Here is a 25,419-nt window from a genome sequence, read left to right on the forward strand (position 1 = left end):
GTGATTTTAGATCTGAATCTTGCTTTTCCAGTGTGATGGTGTATCCAGGACTTGTTATGGTGGGAGAATTGGGTTCTGATGTTGGCAAGTGGCCTTGGTTTGTGTTGTTTATTTTCTTACACTTGCCCCGCCCCCTCCCCGCGCCATCTGGTTAACTCTAGTGCTACCTGCCCTTGCTAAATCTGACTGGAGCATGTCCTTCCTATGATCCTGGTTGTGTCAGAACTCCTCAGAGTCAAGCTGTCTCTGGGATCCTGTGATTCTGGGCTTGTTAGATCATCTGGGAGTGTGGCTTTCTCTGGGTGTTGTGGGACTGGCTGCGGAGCTTGTGCCCAAGGTTACTCTGGACACCAGCCCAGACATACCGGAAGGAACCCGAGTTACTGGGCTGGTGGAGTTCCTGTGTGCCTGGTCCCACTAGTCCCAGTTACTCCCAGTGTTGGGACAGATGTTGGTTCCTGCTCACCTCTGATCTTGAGTGTGTCAGAGCGCCTGGGAGTGGAGCTTCCTCTGGGTGTCGTGGGACTGGCTGCAGAACTTGCGCCCAAGGTCTGCTCTAGACCCCAGCCCAGACAGACTGGAAGGAACCCGAGTCACTGGGCTGGCGGAGTTCCTGTGTTTAAGATCATTTTTGAATAGCCTAGATTCAGCCTGAAATATTCAGAGAAATTTTATATAGGTTATTTATGTCATCATTGGTCCACATCGATGACTAAAATTTTATTTGTGTAGTTGTATTTCATAAACTCAAAACAGTCTTTGTCCATTAGGAACTTATCTAGTAGCTCTGGAAATAAGTACATCATACAGTTTCACTTAGCAAATTCTGTTTAATCTAGAAAAAATTAAAAGGTTACTTTCTACATACTTTAGTGTAAGTATAAACTGCCAGGGACACTCAAATAATACATAATATGTGTGTTCATATATAGTGTTCATGTGTGTGACGGTGTGCTCCTATGTCTGTGCCTGCCTCATTTTTTGAGATGGAGACTTTCCAAAGCTGGCGCTTACTGTGGCTGGAATGTCTGGCTAGTGAGCCCTGTGCACACTCACACCAGTGTTCATGCACACTCATGCTGTGACATGATTACTGTGTGCGTATCTAGGGTTTGCTGCTCCTGTAAAGTGAAGGTGAGGATGAGGATTGAGGCAGTCCTTCTAGTACACCTAGCATGGCACCTGGCACAGCCCAGATGACTTGAAGTGATAAATCTGTTAGTAATTCTAGTTTTCCTCAGGATCCTTTACAGCAACTTTCTAAGTCATCAGGGAAATCTACATAGTGACTGGTAGTTCCGCTCTTATTTTGGAACTATGTATTTATACATATAATCTTGGTAAAGTGGAGTATTTCATTCAATAATGTAATAGGTAATTTACCTTAATTTTTTCTTTAATAATATTTCTAATTATTGACAAATTTTTCCTTAAAAAACTGTACCATTTAACTTCAAACTCAAGTGAATGTTGAAACTTTTTTTTTTTGAGACAGGGTTTCTCTGTGTAGTCCTGGCTGTCCTGGAACTCACTCTGTAGACCAGGCTGGCCTCAAACTCAGAAATCCACCTGCCTCTGCCTCCCAAGTGCTGGGATTAAAGGCATGCGCCACCACTGCCCGGTGAAACTTTTTATTTTAATGTTTTTATTAAAGAGTATTAGAGAAAGGGGGTATGCGCGAGTGTGTGTGTGAGTGATAAATGATCAGACACGGGAGTCAGTTCTCTCTCGGGTCAACTCCGGTCATTGGAACTTCTTTCAAAAAGCATTTTGTAGACATATTTACAGGGTGTCCTTTTTCTTTTTCACATTTTCTTTTTTTTTTTAAAGATTTATTTTATGTGTATTAGTACACTGTAGCTGTACAGATGGCCATGAGCCATCATGTATGTGGCTGCTGGGAATTGAACTCGGGACCTCTGCTGGCCCCGCTTGCTCTGGTCCTGCTAGCTCCTGTCCTGCTTGCTCCTGTCCTGCTTGCTTCGACCCTTTTCGGTCCAGCGCCGCCCCCCCCCCCCCCCCCCCCCCCCCCCCCCCCCCCGCTTGCTCCGGCGTAATTCTGTAGCTGTCTTCAGACACACCAGAAGAGGGCGTCAGATCTCATTATGGGAGGTTGTGAGCCACCATGTGGTTGCTGGGATTTGAACTCGGGATCTTTGGAAGCAGCAGTCAGTGCTCTTACTCACTGAGCCATCTCGCCAGCCCTCTTCACGTTTTCTTTTTTTTTTTTTTGCTGACAGGGTAACCTTGCCTTCCTTTTCCCTTCCTTTCTTTCCATTTCCTTCTTCGTTTCTCCAGCTGTGGATTCCCCTCCCGTTCTCTTTCCTTTTTTATTTAAGTGTGACATTTTTCTTAAGAAAGGAATTGTTTTGGGAAATAACCCTAATTCTGAAGGAACAGCAGTGTGGGTCGGGTCGGGGTACATGCAGCCTTCCCTGATTGTCTCTGTTCAGCCCCTCACCTGACGCTTTTTTTCCCTGAGTCATAGTTACATTGTTACACTGTATATCCCAAGTCTAGTCTTGGACTCAGGATTGCTCTGCCTCAGTTTCCACAGACTGGAACTATGACTGTCCCCACCAGCACTCCTAGATTCTTTCTTTGCATTTACTCCCACTTTGTTTTAACTGGCATCACAGAGTGCAAAGTTTAAATGAAGAAAAATAAAGTAGCCCAAGATGCGCTTTGCCATCTCCCAGATGCAGAGTCCTTGCGGCTGCTGCCCTCCTGCTCCGCATGGCTGGGCTGGGAGCTAGTCCAGTGTAGTCCCTAGCTCCTGCTGCATTTACTCTGTTATCCTATGCAGTGTTGTGGTGTGTCTGTGAAAGCCGAGAGCCGTAACACTGAACAGGGAGGCACTATGTCTTCACTGTTGGTTGATGTCTCGAGGTCCTTCATCAGATGTTAATTTGTGTTGGTGGTAGCTTGAGGTCAGACATCCAGCTGAGTCCTTTCCTGTGCCGCTGTCTGCCTTCTGTGGTAGTGTCAAGTGTCTCCTTGAGGAGGATGTCATTTTTTCTGTTTATGTTGAATTATCAGATACTGAAATTTGCAGGTATGCATGTAATTTAAGGCTTGAGCGTACTTTATCATTTCTTTTTAATTTTTTAAAGTGGTCTGTTGAGACTGATTTCAGACCTCCATCAAATAGCAAAACCAAAGAGTGACAGAGCTCTTATAATAAAGTAGTATGGTATTTCCGTGTTATCTGCTCATATCTCTCCATGTATTTGTGTGCTAAGAACCCTCTTTGGATTACTTACAGTACCTAATATGCTATAAATAGTTGTCCTGTTTAGGAGATAATAATGAGGCGTCTGTACATTTTCAAAATAGAGCAACATTTGCCACATCCTTTTAATACCAAAGATATAGTTTGTTCAACTGAACCTTTGAAAGGCTTTTTTTAAAAAAACATTTACTTATCATATATGAGTACACTGTAGCTGAACTGATGGTTGTGAGACATCATATGGTTGCTAAGAATGAAGGTTGCTTACTCCGGCCAACTCTGCTCTCTCCGGCCTAAAGATTTATTTATTACTATATCTAAGTACACTGTAGCTATCATCAGATGCACCAGAAGAGGGCGTCAGAACTCATTACAGATGGTTGTGAGCCACCATGTGGTTGTGGGAGTTGAACTCAGGACTTCTGGAAGAGTAGTCAGTACTCTTAACCACTGAGCCATCTCTCCTCCAGCCCCTTGAAAGGCTTTTACAAAGAAGTTATTAGTCCAAGTTATTTTCTTTCCCTACCTGCCTTTTTTTTTTTTTTTTTTTTTTTTTTTTTTTTGGTGGGGTTTGTATTATGATGCAGTTATTTGTTTTCAAATATTTTTGATCTTTGAGTACTTGATCTCTGGACATAGGTAGCTCAGTATATTTTAACAATGATTAAATTCTTTGCAATAGTCACAGATGTTCTGAGATACTTTTCTCCCTCTTTATTTTCAGGCTAAAGTAACTGAAGCTGTAGAATGCTTACTGTCCCTGAAAGCTGAGTATAAAGAAAAAACTGGGAAGGAGTATGTGCCTGGCCAGCCCCCGGCATCTCAGAACCCACATTCAAATCCTGTCAGCAATGCTGAGCCTGTGGGGTCAGAGAAACCAGAAGCCAAAGTGCTGTTTGACAGAGTGGCTTGTCAAGGAGAAGTAGTTCGAAAACTTAAAGCTGAAAAGGCCTCTAAGGTCAGTGTGGGGTTTTCTTTGTGTGGTTGTGTTTTTGACATAGCCACGTGTATTTAGTGACTGCTGTTAGGAGTGAGTACACTGCGTAGACCATCTGTTTTCTGGTACTCTAGGCTCATTTTGTCTCTTTATAACCTTTCATTTATTTTCTTAGTGTATGTTAACCTATTGTGTCTACAAACTGTTGAAATTAATTGTTCATTAGCCTCGTAAATCTGGGTGCGGCATTTGGTAATTCACACCAAGATAGTAACTTGCATTGCCTGATGTCTTCCTCTGTCCCCTTTGTTACACTGAAGGATCAAGTGGATTCGGCTGTACAAGAACTTCTTCAGCTGAAGGCACAGTACAAGTCACTGACAGGAATTGAGTATAAGCCTGTGTCTGCTACTGGGGCAGAAGACAAAGATAAGAAGAAGAAAGAAAAAGAAAATAAGTCTGAAAAGCAGAATAAGCCTCAGAAACAAAATGATGGCCAAGGGAAAGACTCTTCTAGAAGCCAAGGCAGCGGGCCGCCGTCAAGTGGAGCAGGAGAAGGGCAGGGGCCGAAGAAACAGACCAGGTGCTAAAACACGTTTCTGAATGATTTCAGTTCTAAAGAGATTTGTTTTAAAATTTGCAAATGTTGGTTTATTAGCATCAAGCAGAATGCTCATATTCCAGTGTCAGCAGATAACTTTTATTTAATGTTAAAAATAGGTAGCATATCACCTGCTCACCTTAGACTTGGACAAGCCACTGTAGTTTTCCACCCGTCGCTTTCCCCACCAGGGAAGTGAATTGGTCACCACTGTCACAGGTTGAGTGTCTGTCTTACTGTTTGTTCTGTTGCTGTGAAGAGACGCCATGACCAGAGCAGCTTACAGAGAGTTACTTGGGGACTTATGGTTTCAGAGCATTAAGAGTTCATGACCATCTTGGCATGGAGCATAGCAGGCAGGGGGCAGGGCTGGGGCAGAGGAGCATGGAGCATGGCAGGCAGGGGGCAGGGCTGGGGCAGAGGAGCAGGAGCTGTGAGCACTTACTTCCTGATCTGCAGGCACAGTGAGAAACAGACTGTGCCTACCATGGGCTTGTCAGAGGCCAACCCTAGTGACACACTTCTTCCAACAAGGCCACACCTCTTAGTTCTTCCTAAACAGTTTACCAACTGAGAACCAGGCTTTAAAATATTTGGGTCTATGGGATGCTCAGCCTTTGAAGCCTAGACAAGCCGTGCAGAGTGTAGAAAGCTCCGCCGTCTGAAGCAACTGCATTCCCAGTTATACTGGGTAAGGGCACTAAACTAGCGCTACTGTTGTGTGTCTGCTGAGAGAATAGCTGTAAATAAATGTAAATGTTGCTTTTAGCAGCAGCTTCAAGATACATTGCTTTGTGGGTTTTTTCTTCAAGTAGGAGTTTTTCATAAGAAATAAATAAGAATTTGGTTCCCAAGACGATTTTGAAGTTGGTAGCTTAAATATAAAACACCTGGTTTAAAAACCAGTGAAATATATGTCCTTTTTAGTGTTTTCCTGTCTGTCTAAACAGTGGCAGGCTTCCTGTCATGGCTTCTTAGAAAATAGGTTAACGCTATTCCTGAGGTGGTCTAGCTGTTAGGTTCCTTAGCTACCTCCCATCCCCGCCCATGCGCCACCTCCTCAATGGACACAGACGCTGCTCCTGGTCTTGTGCATTGACTCAGCTCAGTAACAGTACAGCATAGTTGGTAAGCCGTTAGAGCTCCTCTCGTCCCTTCACCTTCTGACTCCCAAGTGTGACTAGAGAAAAAAAGAATGAAACTGTCAATGCACTAAAAACATAGGCCCATGCAGCCTCGCTTGCACACTGGAAAAGATGTACTTGGTATAAACAGTTCTCAGTTCTCTGGAACCAAGCTTCCTGTGTAGCTCAGGCCTGCCTTGAGCTCAGGCTTTCTGCCTCAGCATTGCTTTTGAGATTATAGATGAGCACACCCCCGTGCCCAGCTACTGCCTGGAATAGGAATTGAGGGTGGGTAGGAACTCGAGGGCCAATGGAAGGGGCTTTCCCGTCTAGGCAGTATTCGACTACAAACCCCGGTCCTGGTGCTGGGTTAGGTGGGGTGTTCTTGTGTCTATTTGTTTGCTTGCTTGCTTGTTTATTTAATTTAGATGTCACTTAATTTTACAAACATCCACCTCTGCATCTTCTGTATAGTATAGTGTAGCATAAAATGTAAGTATATATTCACTATGTGAATATTCATTTATGTGTGTTTAGTGGGTGGCTGCTGTTCTTATTATCTTTACATTTAATTTCAGTGAGACACTGACCTTTTCAGCTGTTAGTGTCACCTGTGTTGAGATTGGCAAAAGCTTTTCTGTAGCGAATGTACGTGACTAGACTTTATCTTTACCAAATATACTTTAACTGAAAAGGAATTTGCTTAAAAATAAATAAATTAAAGTCTTCTTTTAAAAATCATAGTTCTAAACAGGTTGGCCTTGACAGTTTTCATGGACAACATGTGACCAGCTTCTGAAGAGCTGATTTAATGCTCGCACGTGCCCATGATCTCAGTACTTCTGAGACAGGCCAGAAGACTGCTACGAGTTTGGGCCAGTCTGATGTGCACATCGAGTTACAGCCAAGCAAAAGCTAATTAGTGAAATCCTCCCTGTGTTCAAAAACAGGGATTAAATTGTTTCTAGGGTAAAAACATTATTATGGAAATGAACATAAAAAGATACAAATATAGAAATGACTGAAAATTAAGAAAACTCCCCTATTTTGAGCTTACAAAAGTCTTCTTTTCAGTTTAGCCTGCTGTGGTTTGAATGTATCCACAAAGTGCATATGTTAGGAACTTGGTCCCCTAGTTCCTAGAGATAATAACATCTAATGGTGGAGCCTTTCAGTAAGGAAGTAAGTAAGCTGAGGTTGAAAGAATGGGGTCTTGTGATGGTGTTCATGCTTTAGAACAGTCAACGCTAGCAGCTTCCTAGTGTCTTGCTGTGCCCTGTCATGCCCAACCCAAGATATGCCTCGAGAGGCCCTCCCCACCCACAGGAGTGATGCTGGCACCAGGCAGCACCAAGACCAAATAAAATAAGTTCTGTTCTTTAGCTTACTTGGTCTCAGTATTTTCTTACGAAAGTAGAAAACTGACTAAGACACAGCATAAAAGCAGTTACCAAATAAAGGACTCATGTTTCCTTTTGTATGACTGCAGATTGGGTCTTGAAGCCAAAAAAGAAGAGAATCTTGCCGAATGGTACTCCCAGGTGAGTGTGCCTTTCAGTTAGCTTTCCTGTTAGCATTTCTCAGTCCTCGAGTTTGCTTTGTCTTCAGATTCTAAAGTCTGGGGAGAAAGGTGATTCCCCCTGCCTCCCATGTGTGTGTTTAAAAAATATGCATTTAAATGTGTGTCTGCACATGTGATAAATATGTGTGGAGGCCAGAAGACAACCTTGGGTGTTACCTTCAGAAAAGCCATTCACCTCCTTAGAGACAGATCTCTTTTTGGCCTGGGTTAGGCAGCCAGGCTAGACCATCTGGCCTGTGCACCTCAGAGACCCTTTGTCTCTGCTCTTCTTCCTTTTGCAGCATTGAAAGTACAAGCGCACCTCTCACTCCACCATGCCTGACACTTTAGGGCTCTCGGGATCAGTGTTCATGTGTGCACCTCCCATGATGCACATTGTATATAATAGCTATCATGTATCAGGTGTGGTGGCACACTCATGTAACCTCAACACTTGGAAGATGACGGCAAGAGAAGTTGAGTTCCAGGTTAGTTGGCCTACATACCGAAACTGTTTTAAAATAGCAGTAGGCTGAGGATGTAGCTCAGTGATAAGTCTGCAGACTTAGAGTCTTGTTGTGTATTGTCTTTCCATGTAGGAAAGTCAGGTTTCCCTCCACATTAAGGAGGGTGTTTTCCAGCTGAGTGTAATGGTGTAGCCTGTAAGAGACTATCCTAGTCTAAGAGTGAGTTCCAGGACAACCAGGACTACCCAGAGAAACCCTGTTTTGAAAAGCACAAATAAGCAAACAGACAAATAAGTAAATGAGGTGTGCCATTTCTACAAATAAGAATTTTAATCTTTAATCTTGCCTGTGCACTAGAGCACTGGTTCACTATACAACGAGCCTTTTCTCTTTAAAGGTCATCACAAAGTCCGAGATGATCGAGTACTACGATGTGAGCGGCTGCTACATCCTCCGTCCCTGGTCGTACTCCATCTGGGAATCCATTAAGGACTTCTTCGACGCGGAGATCAAGAAGCTCGGTGTGGAGAACTGCTACTTCCCCATCTTCGTGTCTCAGGCTGCGTTGGAGAAGGAGAAGAGTCACATCGCTGACTTCGCCCCCGAGGTAAGCTGGAAAGATGGCTGTTTTTATTCTTACAGTTCTCTCTTATAAACTCAGAACTATGTTTCCAGTAGAGTTTAACAATCAGCTAAGAGAAATGCAGGGCTGCCCCTTTTGGTTTTTTGTTTTTTAAATAACATCCTATTTCTTCTACCCTTCTAGCAAGTCTGGTTGCTGTTCGTGTCCTCTGACAGGATGATTGCCCATCTCCTTATAGTAACAGCAGCAAGAATTTGAACTTTCTCAGTTGATACTGAGAAAACCTAAAAGTTGATATGTACTTACGCTCTTCAAAACAACATTAAAACTTTGTCATCAATGGTTTTAACTTCCTAGGTTGCTTGGGTTACAAGATCTGGAAAGACAGAGTTGGCAGAGCCAATTGCTATTCGTCCTACTAGTGAAACAGGTGAGAGTGGGCCTGGAACTCAGGCGAAAGCTCACTGAGCTCTTAGATAGAGTTGAGTCTCGGTGTTTCTCATTCATAGATCCCTTTCTGGCAAAACAGAATTTACTGAAGCACGGTGAAGACAGAATGAAGTCTACGTCATAGATATGTTAGGCCATGTCATTACAGAATTCTTTATCAGTAGGATGTAAGTCTGTCTGCCTTCTTTTTAAAGGAACCTTACATTTTAGGTTTCTTATTTCTTTTTATAAGTTAAGCCATGAATTCATAGGGATTGGGCTCCAGCTTCGAATGTATGTGGCCAAAGGGACAATGCTGTGTTTCCTAAAGAGAACATACAGCTAGTTCCTTTCCTCTTTCCTCTGAGTCTGTCATTTTGGAATATTATTGAAACATGGCTGCCATGGCTAAAAGAGGTTTTTCTGTTTTAAACATCATCTACTTTTGTTCAGAGTTACAACTTTTGAGAGGGAAATGTATTGGACTTATTCTTGGGATTGATTATAAAATTGCAAATAATGTTATTCATTTAGATTTATATTTCTGTAGAGTTTTTTGATGCTTCATTTTTAAGTTGTAGAGTTGTAGTTATAGTTTTGTTTTTGAGGCAGGGTCTCACCAACTCTAGCTGACTAGAACCTGGTATTTAGATCAGGCTAACCTTGAACTCATAGATACCTGGTTCCCAAGTACTGGGATTAAAGGTGTACACTAGCACATGCAGCTTCCCTGGGGTTTTTAGAGCTCTATCATGTGAGTGTGTTGTGTTAGTCTCCTGCTGTGGGACAGCCATCAATTGGAGTGTGTCTGGGGTCTGAGTTTTGGTGGGGTAATCAGCTGTCTTTGGTTAGTATACTCCTTAGCTCATACTTCTGCTGTTTTTGTATTTGTACCTTTGAAATTATTTTGACTCCAGTCTTCTTTTTTTTCCTTATACCAAATTAGCAGTTTTGTTTTACTGATTGTACATTGTAGACAAGTCACAATTCATGGCAAGAGTTTGCTTCACTGGATGGATCTAACTAAAATTCTGATTCTGATACATAGCTGAATTCAGTAACGTTAAGATCTTTAAATTTAACAATGATATTTGTGAGCCAAAGGAGAGAGTTAAACAATATGAAGAATGAAAATAGCTTTACATAGAACACAACCTTCCTAGTCCTCACCCAGATAGAACAAGGAGGTAACCAACACTTAGGCATGAGTAGGTGAAGCATACAGAGCTTGACCATGTTAGGTGGGTTTGTGTAGCTTCGGGGTTATGTGATTTTTTGAAGTAAGTAATGCCATTCAGTGAGTCACCACAGACAATGGGTCAGACACACATAGTAATTATGTTGTGAGTTTAACTTTTGTCAGCCTTCAGGAAGAAATCAAGTCATACATGTCTCTGTTTTCTTCATTTTCAGTGATGTATCCTGCATATGCAAAGTGGGTGCAGTCCCACAGAGACCTGCCCGTCAGGCTCAACCAGTGGTGCAATGTGGTGGTAGGTGACATGTGCTTAGTTTGTCACCGTTCCTCAGGGCTTATAGCTTTGTAGAGCACGCTTTCTTTCCTTTGACCATGAAAGCAGTTTCTGAAGTATTTTGGATCACAGTAATTATTTTAATTATTCATTCTGTAAAGTTGCTAATAAAAACCACTGCATGTCCCCTGCTGACTGGCTGTGTCCTCTCCCCTTGCAGCGCTGGGAGTTCAAACACCCACAGCCTTTCCTGCGTACGAGGGAGTTCCTGTGGCAGGAGGGCCACAGCGCCTTTGCCACCTTTGAAGAGGCAGCTGACGAGGTAGGAACACTCCTCTGCCATGCTCCTGTCTTCAGACCCTGCTTTGTTATTGTGTGGCTTCTGCTGTGTAAAACCTGTTTGAAAATAGAAAGTTAATTCAAGAGTAAAAAAAGGTGTTTATTGGGCCGGATGTGGTGGTGCACTCCTTTAATTCCAGCACTCAGGAGGTAGAGGCAGGAGGATCTCTGTGAGTTCGAGGTCAGTCTGGTCTACAGATCGAGTCCAGGACAGTCAGGGCTTGTTATACTCAGAAACCTTGGCTCAAAAAACAAAATAAACAAACCAGATAAACAAAAATACCAACAAAAACTGCTTATTGGAATTTTACTAGTAAATTTACTATTTTAAATTTTTGTATGCTAAATAGACTCTAGTTTGTAGCAAAATTACAGTCATGTGACTATTTTCTAAGATTTTTTACTCTGATTACTATATATCACGCAAACATTTTTTCCATACATTCCAAAATTATATACACTTAAATGTTACTCAGCTGATTACTTTTTTGTTGAATATCTTCCCTAAGTCTCACATTCGCTTCTTTAGCCTTCCCATAAGGTTGTCGTTTGAAGTACTTTTTCACATACAATTTGGGGATAACATATATATGTGTGTGTGTATACGTGTGTATATACACACACGTATACACACACTCACACACGCTGTAAATGTTGTTACAGGTTTTACAGATCCTTGAGTTGTATGCTCGAGTGTATGAAGAGCTCTTGGCCATCCCTGTCGTGAGAGGAAGAAAGACTGAAAAGGAGAAGTTTGCAGGAGGAGACTACACAACCACAATAGAAGCCTTTATATCTGCCAGCGGGCGTGCTATCCAGGTATGAGTGTACTGGGACTGCGTGGCAACCAAGCCCAGCCCACAGCAGTTCCAGCAGTTTTTACCACTTTGTTAGTATTGGACAACCAATATAGAAAAGAGTACAGAGGTTTTAAAAATAAGATCACCAGTGTGTGATCTAGTAATGCCTCCCCCAGGGGTGACAACACTTGATAAAAGACAATATACAATCCACAGTAGAATATTTAGCCATAAAAGGAATGAATTCTGTTATTTGCAGAGCCATAGATAAAATTGGAGATGTTTGTGTTAAGTGAAATAAACCAGGTATTATTGCATGATCTTAATTGTGTGTGAACTCTAAGAAAGTGAGTGTATATAGCTTGATAATAATTGTGTTTATTAGATGTTGGAGAGAATAGGAGTTGCTCAGTGGGCATTACATTTTAGTTCCATGGGAACAGAGTGCTACTCTGTGGCTAATGATGCTGGCTGGCAGACACCTGGAATCTCAGCTCTCTGAGGATCTTAAGTCTGTGGCTAGTGTGAGCTACATAGGAAGCCCCTGTCTTTGGGGGTTGGGGGACCGGCCCTATTGGTGCACAGGAGGGTAACTATCAAAAGTAAGACAGTGTGTGTTTTGTAAAATGCTCAAAGAAAGGACTTTGAAAGGTTTTGTTTTATTTTTATGAGAAAGAAATGATGGATTCTTGAGATAAGTTAACCTGATTTAAACATTATAAAATGTGTGTGTTGCCTCATTATGTTGATTTTAAAAGCAAATAAAAAAATAATTTCTGGGATACAGTACAATGGTTCTCTAGTATGCACAGAGCCCTAGGTTTAATCACCAATACTCCATTAAATGGGCACCATGGTGCACATGTGTAACTCACCTACAAGTGGAGGCAAGAGTGTCAAGTGTTTCAGACTACCCTCCGCTCCCTAGTGGGTTTCTATGTCCATATGGGCTACTGGAGACCCTTCCCCAAACCCAGGAGAAGGAGGAGGAGGAGGAGGAGGAGGAGGAGGAGGAGGAGAGAGGACGGAGGAGGAGAGCAGCATGTGCATTCTGGGCATGCCAGAGATGCTGGCTTTCTTCCTGAGTCCCAGGCCCGAGCTCCTGGAACCCTTGCATACAGTTACTCCTGCTGGAAGGGGCTCACAAGCTCCTGGAACCCTTGCATACAGTTACTCCTGCTGGAAGGAGCTCCCAGGGCAAGACTGCGTGCGCTCTTGTCATGTCAGTCCTCCTTGTATTTTAAGCATTAATGTCAGAAAATTAGGTAAGACAGTCCATGCAGTAACCTTCTGAAGTATGTGATCTTGTAGTAATTATCTTCAAAGGCATACTACTTTAAAATTAAAGCCTATGCATCCTTGTTTTAGGGAGCAACATCACACCACTTAGGACAGAATTTCTCCAAAATGTGTGAAATAGTTTTTGAAGATCCTAAGGCACCAGGAGAAAAGCAGTTTGCATACCAGTGCTCCTGGGGCCTGACAACTCGAACCATCGGTGTGATGATCATGGTCCATGGCGACAACATGGGCTTAGTGTTACCACCCCGAGTAGCATCTGTCCAGGTAAGGAAAGTATTTTTGTTTACCATTTCTTTTGTAGGATTATAGACCACGTTTACAAAGGAAGTTTGAAAGGGTAGCTTTCTCTGATACAGAAATAATACAAAATTCAGCCTAGGCCACTATATTGTGAAAATATGTGTGCATTTGTATTATTGTCTCAAGAATTTTAAAAATTATTTCACTAAAAAATTTTAAATATTTCATTAGATTTGTTCATTTTATTTCCTGTGTGAGTGTTTTGTCTGCCTGTCTATGTCTAAGGCCCACATGCATCCTTAGTGCCCACCAAGGTCAGAATAGGGCATTGAATCCTATGGAACTGGAGTTAGAGATGGTTGTGGGCACCATGTAGATGTTCTTAATTGTTGAGTCAGTTCTCTAGCCCTAAAACTTTCTTTAGAAATAATTTTCGGATATTATTTAGAATTCTGTAAATAAAACATAGTAGGTTAAAAGTGTTAGTAAGTGATATTTAACTATTTAGTATATGTTGGAGACAGATTAGAAATCACATAGATTTATTTGTAATAAGATTCAGTTATTGAAAAGCAGACTGAAGATTGTGTTAGCAATAAACCAGTTCACGCTGGATCCCTGAGAAGGAAGTGTCTCTGCGCCAAACCTCCAAACCAGACTGAAAAGCCATTCGTACCAACTTTCTGTGGTCATGACTAAAAGGCCTGGGGCTGGAGAGATGGCGTGGCAGGTGAGATAGCATACTACTGCCCCTGCAGAGAACCCAGGTATGGTTCTTGGCCCACATCTGGCAATTTACAGCCTCCTCTAATTCTAGCTTCACAGGGATCCAGTGCCTTTAGCCACACTGAGTACGTGGTGGCACACATCTTTAATTCTAAAACATTAGAGCAGGAGCAGGAAGATCTCTGAGTTCTCGGCCAGCCTGGTCTAGCCTGGTCTGTGTGCTGAGTTTAGAGAGGCCAGTCAAGGGCACCTACTGAGGTTCTGTTTCAGGCAGAGAGACCCGCAGCAAGCTACAGGACAGGATGCCCTTGTTCTCTTGATGTAGACTTAAACACCTAAACTCTTCTACCAAGAAAAATTTGGAGAGATGGAAGGCCATGTTTTCAAAGGAAAGTGGAAATTTGGAGATGTAGCCAAAATGACATATGAACTATAGTCTTCCCAAAGGAGATAAAAGGGAGAAGAAGGGCATTCCAGTGCTTCTCAGATGCCACTGGAGATGCTGCAAAAACATCAGGTCAGATGACCTCAGCAGTCGGCACAGACAAACTTAGGAACAGAAAGCAGCTACCCCAAAGGAGAGACACGGAAGGAAGGGCATGGCTTACTGCATGCTGGGAGGTGGAGGAGGGGCCTGGTAGGCCACAGACTCAGAAGAGTGAACAGAGGAAGGTGAGAAAGAAGAGGATGGAAATCTTGCACTGTGCGCTCAGGCAGCTGTGCTGCAAGGACGCCATTCACGTGCGGCTCAGCACTGACATCACTACAACACTGCAGGCTTCCACACAGCTCATGAGCGTCTTTGAGAAAGAGCACTTTTAAAGCAGTGTAAGGTGTAGCATTTCAAGAAGTACTATGTCTAGTTAGATTTTTTTAAGCCCTTTAGTGTTGGCTATTATTTGATAGTTAATGGCTTTTGTTGGCATGGGTCTGTTTTTACTGTAGTGGCCCAGCAGCAGACTCTTCAGGAATGCTGTCAGCGGTGTGCTGGGCTTCTTACGGTGCTGCATGGGATGGGCTTTTTTTTTTCTTTGTTTTGTTCTGTTCTATTTAAAGATTTATTTATATAACTTAGTATGTGTGTGTACATGCATGCCTAAGTGCATGTCTATGCATGACATGTGTGCTAGAGCACTCAAAGGTCAGAAGAGGAGTTGGACCCCCAGAGTTACTTACATAGGATTGTAAGCCACAGTATGGGTCCTGGGAACCAAACCCGTAACTGCACAAGCAGCAAGTGTTCTTAACCACTGAGCCATCTCTCCAGCACTGTGTCCTTAACCACTGAGCCATCTCTCCAGCACTGTGTTCTTAACCACTGAGCCATCTCTCCAGCACTGTGTTCTTAACCACTGAGCCATCTCTCCAGCACTGTGTTCTTAATTTTAGTGAAATCATACATATTTAAAAGGTCAATTTTAACTTCTGTAGAGTTCATTATTGTAGGCTCTAGATGATTCCTTATTGTGGATGTCATTATGTGTATGTGGTGTGTCTTTGGCTGGACTCTAGGTGGTAGTCATTCCCTGTGGAATCACAAATGCCCTGTCTGAAGAAGACAAAGAGGCATTGATGGCAAAATGCAATGAGTACAGAAGGCGGCTGCTTGGTGCCAACATCCGAGTCCGAGTTGATCTACGAGACAACTACTCCCCGGGCTGGAAGTTCAATCACTGGGAACTCAAGGTACGCCGGGATCCTGCTTGGGTAGATGTACATTTTTGCAAACTTAAAGAATCTTTTGTTACCTGCCCTTATTTATATTTATAAGTTCTTCAGTTAAACTAAGTCTGAGTACAGTTCCTAGTATGTAGTGGGGGTTTCTAGAGTCTGTTTGTTAAACTCATTTCTGTGGTGGTGCAGGGAGAATAGCTTGGTGGGAGAACACTCAGTGTATCCTTGGCCTGTCTTTGACACACCACACTGTGCCTTGCCTCCCTAAAAGTTTTGTGGAAACTGGTTCTTATGTTAGAATAAAATGATCTTGAGGGGTTTGTTTCTAAGGAGGCCTCATGTGATGGGCATGTGCAGTGCGTACATCTGGACTCAGCCATTGGCAGAGTGAGGTTTCGGTGAGGATGGAGTCCTCACAGGTTTCTAGACCACTTGTGGTTTTCAACTCTGCAGACAAAGCCTATCTAATTCTGGCTTCGTGTTTCTGACATGTTTTCATTTACTACATGGCTTCACTGTTAGGTAATGGATGCCCTTGGTTCCATTTTATAAACTTTTAGCATTTATTTTTTCTTTTATAGCTATGATAGAGACTTTTACCTCAGTCTGGAAGTTAGGAGTAAAAAAAATATAGACCAGCTTACATTATAGGAGTGAGACACGTCTTCAGATAGTAGCTGAGATCTTAAAAGTGGACACTTGATTTGTTGGGGTTGTTCACAATCAACCATCTCACATTGCAAAGCCACCAGTGTTTATCATCTTACTTTAAAATGGCTCCTAAGGTCTCTCTGTGCTGGGGTTAGTGCCAATGCTGACCTTGCTATGTGTCATACTTCTTCACATGTCCCCGTACCTTCAGGGAACATACCAGCCCCTACTTCTTTAAGCCAGTTTATGTGTGGGTACAGAATGTTAAAGGAGAAACTGTTGCTGTTAGCTTAATCAAAATTAGTTTAAAATGTCACCTTCGTCTGAATCTCCCCACTTCCCTTTTCTCTTTTCCTCCCTTCTGTTCTGTGAGAGTCAGGTAGGCTTGCTAGCATTCTCTTACGTTTCCCTTTGACTTTGACTGTTCAGCAGCTATAAGATACACACACACACACCATATACAACACACACACACACAAATACTACATATACCACACACACACAAACACCATATACACCATATACAACACATACACACAAACAACACACATACACCACATATATACACGTGTATACACACACACCTCCCCCCCTGATGTGCAGTGTCAAAGTCCTGAAGTAGTTTTAAAGGATCTTTCACTTAAATTTAATTTAAGAACTACTGTTTTTCAGATAGGGTTCTAGGCCCTACAAGTGCAAGGTCTCCTTGGACCTGAAGGGCTTCAGTCCTCTCAGAGATAGATCAAATGCATAATAAGACTTGAATATGTAGGAGTCTTAAACTGGCATGTAGCTACTTCTTAAGTCCCCTGATGGAAACCTCAAACTTCATCCCAAAGCCAGCAGTCTGAGCAGCACTTAGCAACTCCTTCGGCTATCTTTAACCTACAGTGGCAAGGATGTGAGGCGAGGCCTGGTGAGCAGTGCTTTACCAGGCTCTCAGGGGATTCTGATGCAGTCTATAGTTCCAGCCAGAGTACAGGTTTACTAGGAATGAGTCTGGGATGCACCAGTGACTAACCCCCTCAGTGTCTCAGGCATGTCTTTGGTTTCAAGGTGTCTCTGTACTCCTCCATGTACCATGCACCAGTTGTGAGGAAATGGGATTCAGAGTAGATGAAGCCATGACACAATCTGTATGCAATTTGAGATTCACATGTGCAATTTTAACTGCCTGTTTTGTTTTATAGGGAGTTCCAGTCAGACTTGAAGTGGGGCCACGTGATATGAAGAGCTGTCAATTTGTAGCAGTCAGACGAGATACCGGAGAGAAGCTGACAATTGCTGAAAAGGATGCCGAGGCTAAACTGGAAGAGGTTTTAGAACACATCCAGCTGAACCTTTTCACAAGGTAGGTCTGTAGGTTCACCGTGTCTCCTTTCCTCAGTTCCCACTAGTGTTGGGGACACAGACAGTGTGTCTGGGGATTATTGCAATTGAAAGCGGCCTTACCCTCCAGTCCCAGGGCCACTTACCGTCTTATTCCATCTGTGCATCCTAAACATGTGTTCCCTGAGAAGCTGTTCTCTGTCTGTTGAGCCAATGGGTTTACTTCAAATCCATGCTTTTGTAACATAACTGTGAAGGTTTAAGTCGTGGGTCCTTAAGTGCCAGTACAGATTGATGGAACCCAGGAGGCTTTAGTAAGTATCCGCACTTTCCCTGAGATACTACTTATAGTGGTCTACAGAGAAGTCAGCAACCAAAGTGTTAAACGCTCCCCTGTGATGGTAGGAGAGGTGGCTCAGTGCTTAAGAGCTCGGTGGGTACTGTTCCTGCTGAGGCCTGAGTTTGGTTCCCAGCAGCCACAACAAGCAGCTCACAACTTGCTGTAACTTCTAGCTCCAAGGCAATCCAAAGATACATCTGGACCTCTTGGGGACGGATGAACAGACAGACAGACAGACACACACACACACACACACACACACACACACACACACACACACCACAAAATAAAATAAATGGGATCGATGCCTTAGCAGTTAAGAGCACCTTGGGACCTGGGCTCAGTCCCAGATCCTGTGTGCGATGCCAATTCCAGAAACTCTGATTTTCTATTACCGCCTCTGTAGGAACCAGACACAGAGGTAGCGCACATACAAGCAGGCATTCACAAATGCACATAAAGTAAAAATAAATTAAAAAGAAAATGAAAATCTCCTCAGGGGGCTTGAATAGCCAAGGCTAACAGCTACTCTCGAGTGGCTCAGGGGAATGAGACAGTTGAAGCGTTGGCTAGCCTGACCTACGAGAGGATCTTTCCCCTCTGCCCACCTGAAGCAGTAAGAGGAAGGCTACCATCACTAAGGTAGAACCTTGGTCAGAGCTTAGGGAAGTAGCCCAGGTTACGTTGATTCTTTTGCTTTATGATACTCTATGCCTAATACGTAGTGGGTTTATTTATTGAGATAGGGTCTCACTATGAAGACCTATTGAGGCTAGCCTCAAATTCATGGAGATCCACCTGTTGTCTCTGCTGCCTGAGTGCTGGGATCCAAGGCATGCAGCACCATACTTGACCACATTGAGTAAATCTGACTGGGAGAGAATAAACTACTTTTAGCTTCACCTTTGGTGTTTCTAGGCAGCTAATTTGCAGCTTTCTCTGGATTCATTCATAAAAGTATCTTGAACAGTTATTTTAGGATTTGCTTGGCTTCTAGATAACATGATGCGTTTAAAGTTTCTCTGCACTGGGAACGGTAGTGTGTGGGTGGGCACTGGGAACGGTAGTGTGTGGGTGGGCACTGGGAACGGTAGTGTGTGGGTGGGCACTGGAGAGCTGCCTGCCCTTCCTGCTCTCAGGAGCTTCTCTCTGTTCTCAGTCTCCTGGAACTTGAGCAGCAGAGATTGCTGAGCTTCATACCTAGAAATCCCGACTGTAGGTTTAAGATAATTTCTCGTTGGCTGAGTTTCTCTTCTGTGATTCATGTAGTGCTTCAGGTTGGAAAACCTGTGTTGTTAGTGACAGAAGAGCAATTTTCTCTTGTTTTTGGTTTTGTTTTGTTTATTTTTCTTCCCTTCCTCTGATTGGTCATCTTAGGCATTATAGGCTTGGAAGTACTTAGTAAATACTTGATAGAAGACTTTATTAGTAAAAGATGACTTTTGCATGTGTGTCCTCATGGGTGCATGTTGTTCACATGGAGGCCAGGGGTCAACCTCCCATTCCTTTCTTCAGATGCCATCCACTTTATATTTCTTGGAGCCAAGGTCTCTCACTGGACCGGAGCCTACCAAATGCAAGACTAGCCAGTCTCGGCGTCCTGGGATATAGCATGACCATATGTCGGCTGGTTTTATTGTAGGTTCTATGAGCTGAGGCCAAGGTTTCCAGGCCCTCATGATTAGGGGTTAAGCTATCTCTCCAGGCTCCTCAGGGGTAATTTTATTAGAGCAAATTATTGTTGTGTATTTTGTTTTGTTGGAGATTGGGTCTCCTGTAGCTTGGATTGGCTTCAGACTTGAGGCTGGCCTTGGATTCCTGACTCTCCTGCCTCAGCCTTTACAGGGCTATCACTCCTGACTTAGCAGAAAAGTTCAGCAACTTTTCATTCACTTTTTCTCAAATGTGCACATAAGGTTAATACTGAATATTTCATACTTTGCTTATTCTTAACAATGTTTTTTTGTTTTGTTTCTATAATTTTTTTCACTGATGTGCATGCTCATTATAAAAAAAGTGGTGACGTATGAGAGCAAAATTTCTTGTGGAAGCTACATCCAGTTAGAACTACTAGGAATATTCCCTAAGGGATTTTTTTTTTTCACTTTTCTAAATGAATGTGGGAATATGACTCATTCTGATTGTGTGAATTCAGATTGTAATAGTCAGCATGTATATGCTTTACTTTTGGTTTCATTTTTTTTATCTTGTATAATTTTCAGTATGCATTATAATACTTGCTTATAAATATAGGGCCTTTAAATAAGTCTTAATTCTAAATATAATATTACTAAGGAAAAGCTGGATTAGAATAATAACTCATTGTTAAAAATAAGAGAGTAATGCATACTGGTTCACATTTGATTCTTTATTGAACCAAGTGTAAAGAAAGTAATACACTAATTAATGTTATTGAATTGAGGACATAGCGTGTAGACTTATCACAAGCTTGTATTCTTGAGGTTTTCCCTCCTTCCACAGCACAGGCTCTCCTGTGCAGATTAGACTGCAAGGCCTGAGTCTTCCTGGTCATTTGCTAGATTCCGTGTTCCTTGCACGGTGATAGGTCCATCCCAGCTTCCTTAATATCAGCTGTGGCTAAAGAAGTCCTGTGTGAGGTACACTAACCTGTTATGACCAAGAAAAGACACGGATCTAGGAACAGCTTCCCAGTTCTTACGTGAGACAGTGTGAAGTCAGCCTGCAGATCCAGGGCTGTACTTTACAGGAATTTAGATCAATTCATTTTATTGGTTCTGTCCTCACCTAGAACTTAGTGACACAGACAGACCAGATCACAGACAGCCATGTCAAGGCGGAGCTGGTGGGTAAGGGTGCAGGAGCATGCGTACTGCCCTCACACTTAGAGTGGGAGATGCCCATGATCTTTCCTACAAAATGTGACCGAAAAGGGAAAAGAGGAAACAGGTTTGACTGACAGTTAGCAATCGCTAAGAGTTCACAAGGTCTTAGAACTGAGATTCAGAAAGATTTTCCTTCATTACTACATGTGTGATTTTTAATGTAGATGAAAATATTACCTAATACCTGAGGCTCTTACATGGAGCCAGGCATGGTGAGTTACATCTAGTAATACTAGCTGAAGCAAGAGGATCATGTTCCAGGCCAGCCTGGGCTACATAGTGAGACATGAGGAGACAGGAGTGTTGGATGGTGTGAAAATATCTTTAACTTGTGTCTGTGATTTTCTTTGATGTGATATATTCATACCTTCATGTTTCTATGCTTCTGCTACAGTGTTGCTGTTTTCCAATTTTGTAGAAGGGATGTAGTAGATGAGAAGGGTTTGAAAAATAACAGACTTCCACAGGTGGTATAAGTGGGAGTCAGGACTATTCAACAGGAATAGCACAGATAGCACTTGCCTACTGTCTCTGTGGCAAGCTTCCCACACCTCTAGGCTTAAGTGGTACTGCAAAAAGGTGACGGGCTTATCTGTGGCTGTGGCTGGTAAGGAAGTCAATACTAACAGTGAGTTCTTCTAATTTTCACTTGCTATCTCATTAAATCTTGTTTATCATGGGATTTAAAGGAAACGGTCATATTTATAAGAAAAGTTAATACCTTTTCTGATTTATTTTGGTAGGGCTTCTGAAGACCTGAAAACTCACATGGTTGTATCTAATACATTGGAGGACTTTCAGAAGGTACTCGATTCTGGAAAGGTAAGAGACTTCCAAAAAACGTTTTCTTGGTTTTGTCTGTTTTCTTCTGGGTTAGGAACTGACCCTCTAGGGTCCTCCCTGTGCTGGCAATGCTGTACCAGTGAGCACGCTTCTACTACTTTCCAGTAAATCATATTTTAAAACTCTCTGAACTTAGACTTTGTAGTAATCTCGTTTTAAGCCAGTCAGTTAGAATGATTGTACATTATTTAGGTTCATATATTATTAGAGTGAGTCACTTATGGACTTCAGTATTCTGGTATACGTGTTAAATATGCAGCCAGTCCTATGTCTCCAGATTACAAATGAGAAAACCATGGGCCAGAGTCTAAGCAAATTAGCCCATAGGATTAGATGCCAGAAGTTAGACTTCTCTAACACAGTTTAACGTACTTCTCCCTCAGAGTTTTAAAGATTTCTTGTTGAGAATACAAGATGGAGTTTTTTACGACAGTAGCCTAGTATATATCTTGTTCCAGGACAGTAAATAGATTCTGTTGTACTCAGCAGTCAGTACCTTCTTCTCCCTTGCTCCACGAGGATTAGCTCAGATGTGCCGACTGACCATCAGACGCCTTTGAAAGGACCTTAGGAAGTCAAAGTCAGATGTTCTTGCCTCAGCCCCTGAGGAGCTAGAATTATCTCCCTGTGCTGCCAGACTGTGTTAGAATAGCAGTTTGCTTCATGCACTGCAATCATTGTTTTATATATTACACAATTTTATAAATGTACTTTCTTATATGCATTTTGTTTATAAACATTAAAGGTTTACAGCTCTCATACAGGGTAGTGACTGTTACTTTAGCTTAGGTCTCGGGTCTTTTGTTGCTATTTTCATGGCACAAAGAATTTCTGTATTAAAGCTAGTGTGTATATATACTGTTTCTGGTCTCTGCCCTTTCTCTCCATCGGCTCCCAGGCCTTCAGGACACACCTAGAGATGTATTACCTCTGTAGTCTCAGAGGCAGTTGATCAGAAGAGCAGTTGATCCATTTCAGACATTAGACTAGCACAGTCACTGCATTCAGTGAGCCTAAGAGACTTGATCATGTTTACTAGCTCCCAGGTTCTCGGGAAGGCTTTGCAGAGCAACTTTCCATTTTGTCTTTGAGACACTGCTGAATAGATCAGGACTTAGGGCTCTTCCCTGCAGGCGGACTCTTCATTTTTAGAATGTAGAACACTGAAAATTCACGAAAAGTCGGTGAGCAGCACTGCCACTGCCTCCGCTTTCGCCAGCCTGCCCTTCTGTGTCACGTCTACTGCATGAGTGAGTGTGCATGCCAGAGCACACTCAGAGGGCAAAGAACAACCTGGCCACAGTGCATTCTCTCCACCCACCGTGTTGTCCGCTGGGATTAAACTTAATGGTCTGGCTTGGTGGCAGACGCTCTGCCCTCGCAGCCAGGTCTCCAGCCTTCTCTTTTCTGTTTCCTTATCTATGTGTCTTCCCAGCATTAGCATTAGCAGTGATCTCTAGAGACTACATAATTGCTATTGCAAACAGTTCCCATTTGGGTATGAAAAGTAACTGGCCTGTCAAACATTTCATTTTTTGAAAGAAAATCCAGGCTAGGGATATCCCTCCTCCCTCCCTCTTTTCCTTCTCACCCTCCTTTTTGGGCCCCACTGTGGACTGAGCAGTGTCTGTGTGCATGCTAGGTAAACACTCTGCCGCTGAGCTCATAGCCTGTTCCTTTGTGTGTAACTTTTATTTTATTCAGAGATAGGCACACTTACTTTGTTCAGACCTTATCAGACTTTGAACTTGTGATCCTTATGCCTCAGCCTTATGAGTAACTGGGATTACAGGACAACCCATTTTCAAATAGGAAGTGAGTTTCAGAATTCAAATAAAATATCAAGTCTTGGTTCTGCCCATTATTAACCAGTCCATGAAAAATTGAAAGGTTGATTTTCCTGATAAAAAAAGATTTTTGTCTTTCTTTTTTTTTTTAAAGATTTATTTTACGTGTATGAGTACACTGTAGCTGTACAGATGGCCGTGAGCTATCATGTATGTGGCTGCTGGGGATTGAACTCAGGACCTCTGCCGGCCCCCGCTCGCTCCGGCATAATTCACTGTAGCTGTCTTCAGATGCACCAGAAGAGAGCGTCAGATCTCATTACAGGTGGTTGTGAGCCACCATGTGGTTGCTGGGATCTGAACTCAGGACCTTCGGATGAGCAGTCAGTGCTCTTACCCGCTGAGCCATCTCACCAGCCCGATTTTTGTCTTTCATAAGCTTTTATACTTTAAAAGTTATTCACTTACTCCTGACGTGTTAGAAGCATGTGGGATCAAATGTGACTTGCCTGACCATTAGCTGTTGCTGTTACTTTACCTTGAAATCACTTTACTCTTAATCATCCACTTCCTCCTCCTGACAGGCAGGCCTGTGGACCTGTGGGAGAACCACAGTGGAGCTCACCGTGTCACAGCCAGTTATCCAGACACTTTAGTGTGCTGCACGCATGACCTGTGTCTAGTTTTATGAGTGTAGATTTTGGACGGTGTAAAATACCACTCTTTGCTCTTTTGTGTGCTTCTGAGCCAAGTTCCCAGTGAGTTCGGAAAGGTACCTTGGACGCAAAAAGCCTGGACGCCCAGCCCTTTTGCTTGAAAAGTGAAAGGAGGACTCGGGTACTTCTCCAGGAGTTAACGGCTTGTCCTTGCCTCACTAGGTCGCACAGATTCCATTCTGTGGGGAAATTGACTGTGAGGACTGGATCAAAAAGACGACTGCCAGGTAAGTGTGACCCTGACCCCCGCACAGAGAAGGGCACCGTGCGCAGCAGGAGCCAGCTCACTTCTGTCTCTTTAATTCCAGGGATCAGGATGTGGAACCTGGTGCTCCGTCTATGGGAGCCAAAAGCCTTTGCATTCCTTTTAACCCTCTGTGTGAGCTGCAGCCGGGAGCTATGTGTGTCTGTGGCAAGAATCCTGCCAAGTTCTACACCTTGTTTGGTCGGAGTTACTGATGGACGAAACAGAAGCCTCTCTCCCATCCTTTTTTAAAACCAATGATACTAAGATCTTCTCAGATGCAGTTTTTCTTTTTCATTTTTTAAAACTTCTAAAAAGGTCACGAGATAAACAGCTATTCTTATGCCTAAATTAACAGTGGAAAATACTTTTCTGTAAACAGCCAGGGTAATAAAAACCATGAACTAATTGTATTTTATATATTCAGTTCATCGTGCAATAGCAGAATTATGCATACAAGGATGGTCTTCAGAAGCCTACTAAATGCAGGGTGAGCTCTGTGACTCTCAAGAAGCCAAGTGCTGGCCTTGTCACGTCTCCCTCTGACCTTCCCGTGTGCCCCATCATAACACATCTCACTGAGGTCACAGCAAGCCGAGCGTGCACATCTGAGTCTGTGTCGCCATGCCACACTGGTGCTGAGGACCTCTGTGCCTGCTGTGTACGCGACTCCACCAACCCTTTTCTTAGCTTGTCTTTCATTGACTTTTTCCTTCCTGGCTACCTCCTTAGATATCGGTGTGCCAAATGTCCATACTTGGCCTCCTCACAGTGTCTTGTCTGCTTTTCCCACAATACCAGACAGCATTTAATGGGCTGAGTCCGGTTTTTATTAGCAGCTCGGAGCTCTCCTGTGATTTGTGTTTCATCCACATTTTGTTAATGTCCTCCAAATATTTCACCCCTCCACCTTTAGCCCATTGTATTCCTGCTTGGAAGATTAATACTGACAAAATATATCTACTCCGTCACTAACCCAGAGTTTGAGTTGTTCCAGGCAGCGTCCTCCTGCGGCACAGTGCTGGCCGTCCGGATTGTTAGGCTGGCAAGGTAGAGTGCTGTTGCTTTGATGGTCTTTCAGTCTTAGACCCTCATAGGTGTGTGAACACCGAGCCAGGCTCCATGATTTCAAGGGTGTTTTGGTTTGCCCAGTGTCCA

General features: G+C 43.0%; 1 protein-coding gene across 2 annotated transcripts in view; it reads left to right on the forward strand.

The window, feature by feature from the left end:
* Nucleotides 1-24,674, forward strand: part of Eprs1 (glutamyl-prolyl-tRNA synthetase 1) — a 69,047-nt gene extending 44,373 nt beyond the window's left edge. For both annotated transcript variants that reach the window (XM_031337924.1, XM_031337934.1), the window contains 14 exons: nucleotides 3,957-4,190; nucleotides 4,490-4,752; nucleotides 7,384-7,435; nucleotides 8,320-8,529; nucleotides 8,863-8,935; nucleotides 10,348-10,427; nucleotides 10,627-10,728; nucleotides 11,409-11,564; nucleotides 12,914-13,111; nucleotides 15,326-15,499; nucleotides 17,329-17,489; nucleotides 21,415-21,493; nucleotides 24,180-24,244; nucleotides 24,326-24,674. In XM_031337924.1, the coding sequence (XP_031193784.1) occupies nucleotides 3,957-4,190; nucleotides 4,490-4,752; nucleotides 7,384-7,435; nucleotides 8,320-8,529; nucleotides 8,863-8,935; nucleotides 10,348-10,427; nucleotides 10,627-10,728; nucleotides 11,409-11,564; nucleotides 12,914-13,111; nucleotides 15,326-15,499; nucleotides 17,329-17,489; nucleotides 21,415-21,493; nucleotides 24,180-24,244; nucleotides 24,326-24,476 (1,998 nt within the window). In that variant the 3' untranslated portion in view covers nucleotides 24,477-24,674. The remainder of the gene's footprint in view (nucleotides 1-3,956; nucleotides 4,191-4,489; nucleotides 4,753-7,383; nucleotides 7,436-8,319; nucleotides 8,530-8,862; nucleotides 8,936-10,347; nucleotides 10,428-10,626; nucleotides 10,729-11,408; nucleotides 11,565-12,913; nucleotides 13,112-15,325; nucleotides 15,500-17,328; nucleotides 17,490-21,414; nucleotides 21,494-24,179; nucleotides 24,245-24,325) is intronic.
* Nucleotides 24,675-25,419: the final 745 nt, after the last annotated feature.

This window comes from Mastomys coucha, unplaced genomic scaffold, assembly GCF_008632895.1.
Source record: "Mastomys coucha isolate ucsf_1 unplaced genomic scaffold, UCSF_Mcou_1 pScaffold1, whole genome shotgun sequence".
Taxonomy (NCBI): domain Eukaryota; kingdom Metazoa; phylum Chordata; class Mammalia; order Rodentia; family Muridae; genus Mastomys; species Mastomys coucha.